This window comes from Daphnia carinata, chromosome 8, assembly GCF_022539665.2.
Source record: "Daphnia carinata strain CSIRO-1 chromosome 8, CSIRO_AGI_Dcar_HiC_V3, whole genome shotgun sequence".
NCBI classification, from domain to species: Eukaryota; Metazoa; Arthropoda; class Branchiopoda; order Diplostraca; family Daphniidae; genus Daphnia; species Daphnia carinata.
Genome location: NC_081338.1, coordinates 2687128 through 2697487, shown reverse-complemented (window position 1 = coordinate 2697487; position 10360 = coordinate 2687128). Strand labels below are relative to the sequence as shown.

At 38.3% G+C, this 10360-nt stretch overlaps 2 protein-coding genes across 3 annotated transcripts; one reads left to right on the top strand and one right to left on the bottom strand.

Annotated features, from left to right (window-relative positions):
• Nucleotides 1-572: 572 nt before the first annotated feature.
• LOC130704080 (trimethylamine monooxygenase-like) lies at nucleotides 573-2228 on the bottom strand. 2 transcript variants are annotated; one of them, XM_057525563.2, is made up of 3 exons: nucleotides 1870-2228; nucleotides 886-1802; nucleotides 573-825 (listed from the first exon to the last, which is right to left on the bottom strand). In XM_057525563.2, the coding sequence occupies exons 1-3, from the start codon at nucleotides 2082-2084 to the stop codon at nucleotides 662-664; spliced, it is 1296 nt and encodes a 431-aa protein (XP_057381546.1). In that variant the 5' UTR covers nucleotides 2085-2228; the 3' UTR covers nucleotides 573-661. The 2 variants fall into 2 exon arrangements, with proteins under 2 accessions (XP_057381546.1, XP_057381545.1); XM_057525562.2 differs by having other exon boundaries at nucleotides 573-1802.
• Nucleotides 2229-2697: 469 nt separating this feature from the next.
• LOC130704254 (probable RNA polymerase II nuclear localization protein SLC7A6OS) lies at nucleotides 2698-4807 on the top strand. The gene is made up of 6 exons (XM_057525734.2): nucleotides 2698-2952; nucleotides 3011-3151; nucleotides 3219-3436; nucleotides 3501-3626; nucleotides 3952-4195; nucleotides 4586-4807. Exons 1-5 carry the CDS (start codon nucleotides 2794-2796, stop codon nucleotides 4157-4159), a joined length of 852 nt encoding a protein of 283 aa, XP_057381717.1. The 5' UTR covers nucleotides 2698-2793; the 3' UTR covers nucleotides 4160-4195; nucleotides 4586-4807.
• The last annotated feature ends 5553 nt before the right edge of the window (nucleotides 4808-10360 follow it).

Genomic DNA, 10360 nt, shown 5'->3' with positions numbered 1-10360 from the left:
GACATGATTCGGAAGAGCGGAATGAACGCAGAAAGTAAAGTAAATTTGTGTTTGCTTTTACTTAAGCTTTTTGTACCCATTGGGATTGATCCTTTTGTTCTACAGAAGCAAGGGAGGCAGTCAGAACATTCAAGTACTGTTCATGTCCTCCTTTGCACCACATCTATTAGATTAGTATCGCCAGTGTTAAATGCAGCATATTTCTTTGTGGCAAACTCTAGATTACTTGATGGGGCCAGCTGATGAAGCCGCTCCAGACGAGATCGATGAAATTCCAGTGATTCCGCCATCGTTGCAGGGCCGCGTTTCCGTAAATGCATGGTCTATATAGCATTAGAGCTCGTGATTGTATAAGTGGCACGACATTTCGTCACCTCTCTACAGCAATTGTGGTTCGGCGTCATTTGACTAGAATGACAATCGTGATTATGTTTACATGGTGATTAAATTCCATGTTATTGTAACACTTCAGTAACGATATTTCATCTCGTAACTTTTCAAACTTCCAACTTCTTCATCGCTGACTCTAAAAGGAAAAATTTGAACAGGAGAAGACATCTATCGTGCGCAAATGTAACAACAAAAATATATTTGAAGATTTATGTGTACATATCCATCTAAAAAGTGAAAAATTACACATTTTAGGTCAATTTTGCCAACATTAAAGAATGTTGTCTTCTTTCGCGTCAATCCAACGAAGCGGATTGGCCACGGAGGGCGTTCCCGTGAATGGCGAGGTGAACAGTTTGTCGCGGAACTCCAGTATATTCTCCTGTTTGTGAACTCTACCTAACTTGAACATGGCTGCAGCTGCCAGCAGGTCAACTTTCGGGTAATCAGTAATATCCAACAGTTGTCTGGCATAGTCAACTTGGAAATCGATACCTTCAGAAGGTCCACTGAGCTGTTTTCCCCTTTCACGCCACAGCCTTATATCACTGGCACGATCTTCCTCTTCAGGTAAAAAAATGCGACCAAGTATGACGTCTCGAAGATACCACGCTTGAGCATCAAAAAATGGCAAGCTATAATAAAACTTTTGCATTCCAAGGTAAGCAAGTCGTGGCTGCCTTTGAAAAAATATTCCTTTGAACAACTGGTCAGGATACAGACAGTTCTCGGTATGAAGCTGAAGATTTTCAGCCAAAAACGGAAAGTGATGTTTGTAACCAGTGCAAAGAATAATGGTGTCGATGGTGCGTTCACTGCCGTCCTTAAAGTGAACAGTTCGTTCATCAATATGGGTTAAAAGAGGCAATTCCTCGATTTCATGAGGCCAAGCGTAACCGAATGGTTTGGTTCGGTAACTAATGGTAACAGATTTCGCCCCGAACTTGTAAGTTTGAAGAGCAATGTCTTCGGCAGAAAGAGCGCCTCCGACAACAAGTATGTTTTGCCCGGTAAACTGTCGAGCATCACGGAAATCGTGACTATGGAGAATCCTTCCAGGGAAACTGTCGATTCCATCGAAGGATGGCACATTTGGAACAGAAAAGTGTCCTACAGCTACAATGATATAATCGAAATTCTCTGACTTGCTTTTTCCTGTTACCAAATTGTGGACACGAACGGTGAAATGCTTTCGATCGGCATCGAATTCTACATGTTTGACAACGCTGTTGAAGCAGACGTATTTTTGCAACGTACTTGTGCAAGCACGGCCGACAATGTAGTCACGAATCATTTCACGCGGTAAAAATGATGGAATGGGTTTTCGAAAATGTTGATCGAAACTGTAGTCGGCATATTCGAGACATTCTTTAGGTGCGTTCGACCATAAATGCCGATACATGCTGCTGTGCCTAAAAAAAATGGAAGATTAAAAGTGTATCTAGTCTGCGCCGCGTACTATGTAAATGAACTTAATACACTGGTTCGCCAAATTCGTCTACTCCGGTTCGCCAACTGTAGTTCCACATACCACCCCAGTCACTTTGCTTTTCGAAACAAACTATTTCGGGAATTTTTACACCATTTTTCTCTGCTTGGGAAAATGCGCGTAATATAGACAGTCCACTTGGGCCTGCTCCAATAATGGCTACTCGTGAAGCAAAACGATGATATAGGTTTTCACTACTCAACATCGCGGAGATCTTACGGTTTTATTGCACAAAGTCTGAGTGGTGGCTGGCTTTACGCACAACTCAGAAGGTTTTCCCAATTGTTACAAACGTTTAAGAACGTCTGTTTGCCATACAGCTATAGTTACACTGTTGCGTACGTACGTCATTGTTTAAACGGCCTTACGGGAATAGACAACAGAGAATCTGATATGGTGATTTCTTTTTTCTCAAGGGCATTCCTTTTCACTCCCACTGTTTATGAAACGCCGAGGAGAACCTGATTGAACGCTATGTTACTGGTTCACCCGTTTCCAACGTTTCAAAAATTGCAGCATAATTTTAGTTTGGCATCATGATTCTGTTTAATGCGCTGTTTAATAACATACTATTTCATCGATTATTAGTAGGTCTGTATAATAGTTTTAAGAAAACAATGTCTATTTTCCAATTTTTAAAATAGTGTCGTTTAAAATGTTAAGAAGGTTAATAAAGTTTATTGAGGACACTAAACGACGACAGTTATCGTAACTGGTGTGGCATTTGTTTTATGGGGCGCATGGGGCTTAAGCAAAAACATGGGTTAAAGGGAAAAACAAATGACGCGCGTTTCATATTGCCATCTCTGAATCAGCGTCTGGCTGTCTGCTAGCCAGTGGTTTCATTTCAAAACGTGAAAAGCAAAGCTTAAACAGAAGATCACAGCAGTTCTGAACCCCAGAATAAAAGAGAAATGACGTCTATCGTACGAATTAAACGCCGATTAAGTCAAGAACCAATCGAAGCTCTTCTGCTCGCGTCGAAACGTATGAGAGTGGAAGATGCGTTGTCAGTTGAAGCACATGGAATTGACGAGAACATTTTCAGGTTTTGTGGAACCACGGAAAATGAGGTATAATAATTGTGCATTTTCCCCATATTTCAGTAAGCATACATTCTGGTAAAATCAGGAAGAAAATGTGGAAAACCTTGCAAAATTGGTTCAAAAAGGAAAATTGAAATCCCATCGTCAACCTGCAAAGGCTTACAGGAGCTATCAGCCCAAAAAACAGGTGGACACAGCTATGCCCAGCAGTGAAAAAAAGTACAAGGTATAAAAAAAAGTTGAGTACTTGGCCTGTGTTATGTTTTGGGATTTTACATCAGTATTTTTTTAAGGTTTTAAACAAAATACGGAATTTGGACACAACAGATAGTTGGAAAATTTATGACTTGGTACTTGAAGAACAGCAGCAATGTGAAGTTGCAACTTGCAATGGTGTTCCTCTTCTTGTCGAAAAATGTGAAGTGCCGAAAGATGAGAGTAAATGTGTCTTTGACGTTTATTACTGTGAGGAAGGAGCATTTGATGATGGATATATTGACCGCCTTATGAGGTACCCATACACTTTTTTTTAGAGGAGAATTGACTTCATTTTCTAATTTTACTTGGTCTTCTAGCGTTCAACCGTATTATTACCATCCTGGTGAGCAGGAAGAAGAAAGTGAAAATAACGACACCGATGATTCTAACGACGAAAGCAATTGGCGCAATGATTATCCCGACACGGATGAAGAAGACGAAGGGTAAGTTTAGGAACAATAAGTTTTAGACAGATATAGATCCTATTCTTGTTTTTACTGAATATGAATATGATTTCCACAAAGCTATTTGTGTGAGTGTTTCCTACTATATAATCCATTGCTGTTCGTTTACCATTCTGCATTGCTGAAAGTAATTAATTAAAAAGCACAGAAAAAATATTTTGGCAAAAGCTGGCAAAAAAAGCTAAAATATAGTAGTAGCTAAACTATGGTAAAAAAAAGTGGAAAATTATACTGGGAAAGATTTCATACACCAACAAACTGATGTATACATGCAATATTTATTTGTTTTTTTTTCTCCCTATAGTGACGAAGACATAGTGGGTAAAATGTGTGGAATGTATTTGGAGCGGGACGATGAGTTGTCATCCGATGACGAAGATTTTGTATATTCAAAAGACGACTGTTCCGTCGAAGATCTCTACTTGAAATTTAAGGAACGTGCGATAAGAGATCTTCTAGATAACGTCGAAAGCGACAGTTGCAGTGCGGACGATTGCGGCGAATATTACTAGTAGGAGGCACGGACCTAATGCTGTTTAATCTCACAAGTACGTTCTAGTGTCGAAATTTTTTACGGTTACATTATTTGCGATACATATATGCAGTCTGTTGTGTTGTTTCTGACTCTTCCTGTCCAACTGCTTAGTTTCGACAAGCACTTCGTTAATCTTTGTCGACAAACTGAATCTCCGTATGGTCGTAGGCCCTACTACTGCTACTATTATGTGGTATGAGGCCATAAAACGTACTAGACAGCCAACAGTTTTTTCACCACATCCTTCACTTTACTAACAAAGGTTGCCGAAGCGCTATCATTCTGTCTATTTTGTAAGCGGGTTTGCAACCAACATCAGATTTTCTTGTGTACCAACCAGAAGACGAAGAAATCGAATCCGGATTTTAAGTTTGCTGGTGTTTTATTTTTTTTTTTTTTTCAGGTCACTAGACGCATTGCTATTGGAAATTATGGTTTTCGAGCCGTTTAAAGCTGATTGATTTTTCCAGCAACCCAGCACGGACTAAGTCTGTCGATTTTTATCTTTCAGCTATTACACTTCGTTTCCTTCTTTTAATTCTTTATTTTCATTCAAGAAATCGTTACGTCAATTTCCAAATATCTGCACAGCAAGAACTAATACAACAGAAAGAATGTAGTTTAATCTAGTCGTTGGGCTGACAAGCAAATGAAAGCACTTTTTTTCTTATAGTGAAAGTGCTACTCGGCGTTCGAATATTTGTAACGCCCAATATTTGTACTGCGTCGCGCTAGCGCTGTCCTGTAGCGTACTGGCGCGTTAGCAAATTCACTTAATGGAACAAATAACAATTTTCTCGAAATGAGCATTCAATTTTGAGTATGTATTGGGAAATGCAACCAATTCCAATGAGTGTCAATTTTTCAGGTTTTTGAGGCTAAATTCCCACGGTGTTTTTGACGTTTAATTAAAAAACTCGAAAAAGGCTCTAAGCACATAACGATGGATATACAGAAAATAAACACACCATTAGATTAGAGCAAAATTAGCCATAAAAAACACTAAGATTGACGACCACAAGACACACACACAATGAAGAAATAACGATAATAAAGATAAAGTTTAAAATTTGTCCGCCAAAACAGCGCACTGCCAAAAAAATTCAGCCCGACGAAGTAATAAGCAAGACTTTTCTTATTTTTTTTTTTTTACGTTTAATAAAGAAACCATGTATGGCAATCCGATTCACCCAAAATAAAAATAAAAACTTCGGCCTTTTTTCTGTTGTACTGCCATCGCCATCTAACGGTCACATTTCTAGTTCTAGACTGAATAAGCCCGACATTTCTCGGTCGGGCTTAAAAAATTTTTCTGAGAAAACTGACCCTCGTCGGAATTGGTTGAATATCACTGGATATATTCAAAATTGAATGCTGATTCCGGAGAAATAGCTAATTTTTTCATTGAAATTAATCGTTTTTGAAATACACTTATTTGACGCAATGCTAGCGCGCCAGTATGCTACAGCGCTAACGCGATGCATATTCCGTGAGTGTATTTAGAGAAAAGGTTAAAAATTTGAAAGATAGAGAGCGCTGGCAGTAAAACAGAAAAGAAGGCCCATATTTGCTTTGGGGAGGCGGGGGGTAAAGCGGATTGCCATACGATAACGCTGTTTTGTACGATTGCGCTATACCGTACTGGCGCGCCAACTACGGTTTATGAGAAGTCGGGCTTATTTTCAAGCCCCTAACTTCTTGAACATCGGGAACCCTTGAATGAAGTAAAACTGGATACCTTACCAAGAGATGGCTATACCGTTTGGTGGGCCGTCTGCAGCATAAATCCCAGGTTTGTCATATGTAAGTATGTATGGCAATCCGTTTTACACAAAAAAAAAAAAAAAAAATTTCGCCAAAAAAAAAAAAAAATCACACTTTTTTCTTTTTTTCCGACACGTAGCCATCTACCGCTCAGACTCGTTATTACTGGCGTAGGCAATTTCAGTCCATAGGATGCCATTCGCAGTTAGTTCAGTAGCGTGGATGGAGAATAACGCGTGGCTGGAGGAACAATTGAAAAATGGATAAGATAATACAACAAAAGGATGGTAAGTATAAACATTATTATATTGGTTTTCAATTTTTAATTATTGTTTATTAGATCAAATTATGAAGCTGCAGGCCCAATTATTGGAACAACACAAAATATTAGATAACAGCAAAGCTAAGGATGGTAAGGCCTAATACGTAATGATTCTATTTATTTGCTTTTATTCATTTGTGTTTTGTAGCTCAAATTTTGAGTCTACAAGCTCAGCTAGGGGAAAAGAACAAATTGGAACGGAACAGTTTCCAAACAGTGAAGGAGGTTTTTCCAAACTCATCCCTAACGGAACATGAGAATGAATTGGCATTAGGCGAACACCGTCAGGTACCTAAACTTTTCAAATAAGAATTCAAAATAAGTATAGAATTTTAACAAACAATTATTTATTGTTTAGTTATTCAGTCTACCACCTGACAGTGTGTTAAAGTTAAATTCTGTTAGCGCTGCACTAACAGAATTGTTAGTAATAAGTCCATGCAACGAAGGAAGTGAACAATTGTGGGACCGTATTTGGGCTGAAAATGGGTGTGGTACGGTAACCCAGAAATAGCACAAGTTCAACATAAAACATGAATTAGGTACTTTTCGGTTTTTTGTCTATCGAAAAAGTATTTTTAATGCTATTATTTTGCATTCACAGAATTTTAGCGGGGGATCAAGTCAAGTCTGGAAGTGTTACAGGATGGAAGAGTGAGCCTACAGTTGAAAAGACACAGAGTGCATTACCATTAAGGTATGAGGTAAAGTAATAGAGTATGCACATTGTCTAATGAGAAGTACCATCTTGTGTAAATGAATGTTGTATAACAGCAATCCTTTATAGTTCTGTCACAGCTAGAAGCCTCAAATAATTCTGCTTCTCTTGCTAAAGAATAACTTGTCCTTTACATTGAGAGTGTTGGTGAAGCTGGGTACTTAAATGGCCCTAGAGATGTTTCATTTCGTTGGCATTGCAGTGATGAACATCATACATGGACTTTTTAGGTATGAAAGGAATTTTCTTGAAAATTTTTTGAATTTATGACAAAGCATTTCTCCTGCTTTTTGCCAACCATGTCTAATCTAAAAAAAAAAATTTATTCAATAGGAAAGGATTTTCAGCATACTGGGAACACAACTATCAACAATGCAACATTCTAGGGGTGCTATTTTATCATTCAAGAGCCTTATACAATGATTTTCATCTGCAATTTGTATGGCCTTTCCCAAGCTTCTGCCAGAAGTTGAATCTATAAGTCATATAAGTCACATGAGCAACAATTGAGATGCTTAATGGTGTTGTTTTTCTTTTCTCAGCATAGGTTAATAGTAACATTGGATCTGAAAAGATTCTTGCTTGGGGCAAGACACTGAATAAATTGTAATGATTGAATGGATGACATGACATTTCAATACTTAATTTGGATTCCCGAGATGGTATCTTATATTTAAAAAATTGAAGTGCATATCTGGGCTCCCTTCCTTTCCGTAGCCCCGTTTCCCCTTGACTCGTAATAAGCCCGTAGGGGGTCATGCCCCTACTGTACGGTATATATAAAAATAACATATACCGAGGTTTGGAGGGCTCTGGCCGGAAAGGGGACGTGGGGGTCCGCTTAGTCCGATGATGTGTTCACGGAGGGCGACGTGGCTACCGACAAATCCGAACTAAAGGTTAATCGCTCCTGTAAAAATGTTCCAAATCTTCAGCTCTTCTTCCGGCTTCTCTTAGCCAATCACCGGGTAATCTCCCCGGTGGGTCAACAAGGCAGTGTCTCCCCCTGCCTGGGTTGACGGCAACTTTTGAAAGGGCTATTGTGCCTTTTTAAAGTTGCAAAAATAATTGTAATGTGCAGAGAATTGTCAATAAAATTTATTTTATAAAATATTGTTTCCAAAATTTTTTCTGTTCTGTGTTCACATATTACATTTATCAACTTTTTTTTTTTAGCTGGCTCAATTCATCTTTTTTGTTTTTGCCACCGTTATATCGTTTATCTGTAAGTATTCAATTTTTATTCATTACACTTTTTGAATTCTTGAACTTAGACAAGGAACAACGTATAATACCTGGATATTTTCTGAATTAATTTTGTATTTGTTTATTGTTTTACTGTTATGTGAATCGATCCCCAGACATTCAGCGTGCAACGCCGATGCTCGAACATTGAGCCACGAGATATATCTAAATATTTTATTATCGCATATCATATGTTATCGTCTAGGATGTTTATGCAGTCTGGTCCAGGATGTTTATCTTTCTATTGCTTTGATAATGTTCATAGCTCTGTGGTAGATCCTTTAGCTGCGACACCTGTTACCCTGGGTTCAAACCTCAGTAGATGTATAAAAATGAAATAGAGTAAATTTAGAAGAGTATATTGCAGAATTGCATTTCAGTTTTATTCTAAGTGTAAATGCAAGTCCACAAGTCACTAGAAAAAAGCCAACTAGACATCATATGATTCATGGCTCATTGGTAGAGCATCGGCGCGGTATGCCGAACATCCAGGGTTCGATCCCTGATAATAATAGAATGCTTACAGATAAACCAATGGAAACAATGCTTACCATCAAAGGTGACAAAAACAAATAAAGCAAAGCAAAAAAAAAAAAAGTTGATAAATGTAATGTGTGAACACAGACAGAACAGAAACAAATTTTGGAAACAATATTTTATAAAATAAATTTTATTAACAATTCTCTGCACATTACAATTATTTTTGCAACTTTAAAAAGGCACAATAGCCCTTTCAAAAGTTGCCGTCAACCCAGGCAGGGGGAGACACTGCCTTGTTGACCCACCGGGGAGATTACCCGGTGATTGGCTAAGAGAAGCCGGAAGAAGAGCTGAAGATTTGGAACATTTTTACAGGAGCGATTAACCTTTAGTTCGGATTTGTCGGTAGCCACGTCGCCCTCCGTGAACACATCATCGGACTAAGCGGACCCCCACGTCCCCTTTCCGGCCAGAGCCCTCCAAACCTCGGTATATGTTGTTTTTATATATACCGTACAGTAGGGGCATGACCCCCTACGGGCTTATTACGAGTCAAGGGGAAACGGGGCTACGGAAAGGAAGGGAGCCCAGATATGCACTTCAATTTTTTAAATATAAGATACCATCTCGGGAATCCAAATTAAGTATTGAAATGTCATGTCATCCATTCAATCATTACAATTTATTCAGTGTCTTACCCCAAGCAAGAATCTTTTCAGATCCAATGTTACTATTAACCTATGCTGAGAAAAGAAAAACAACACCATTAAGCATCTCAATTGTTGCTCATGTGACTTATATGACTTATAGATTCAACTTCTGGCAGAAGCTTGGGAAAGGCCATACAAATTGCAGATGAAAATCATTGTATAAGGCTCTTGAATGATAAAATAGCACCCCTAGAATGTTGCATTGTTGATAGTTGTGTTCCCAGTATGCTGAAAATCCTTTCCTATTGAATAAATTTTTTTTTTTTAGATTAGACATGGTTGGCAAAAAGCAGGAGAAATGCTTTGTCATAAATTCAAAAAATTTTCAAGAAAATTCCTTTCATACCTAAAAAGTCCATGTATGATGTTCATCACTGCAATGCCAACGAAATGAAACATCTCTAGGGCCATTTAAGTACCCAGCTTCACCAACACTCTCAATGTAAAGGACAAGTTATTCTTTAGCAAGAGAAGCAGAATTATTTGAGGCTTCTAGCTGTGACAGAACTATAAAGGATTGCTGTTATACAAGATTCATTTACACAAGATGGTACTTCTCATTAGACAATGTGCATACTCTATTACTTTACCTCATACCTTAATGGTAATGCACTCTGTGTCTTTTCAACTGTAGGCTCACTCTTCCATCCTGTAACACTTCCAGACTTGACTTGATCCCCCGCTAAAATTCTGTGAATGCAAAATAATAGCATTAAAAATACTTTTTCGATAGACAAAAAACCGAAAAGTACCTAATTCATGTTTTATGTTGAACTTGTGCTATTTCTGGGTTTCCGTACCACACCCATTTTCGGCAGTCTTTATGGTAATATTAATCAAAGCCACATGTACCACTATGAAATGGATGTTGAAAAGCAAATAAAAACCTGTTGTGATGGATATCAGGAGAATCAGAATAGATCTCAATCAACTTCAGTT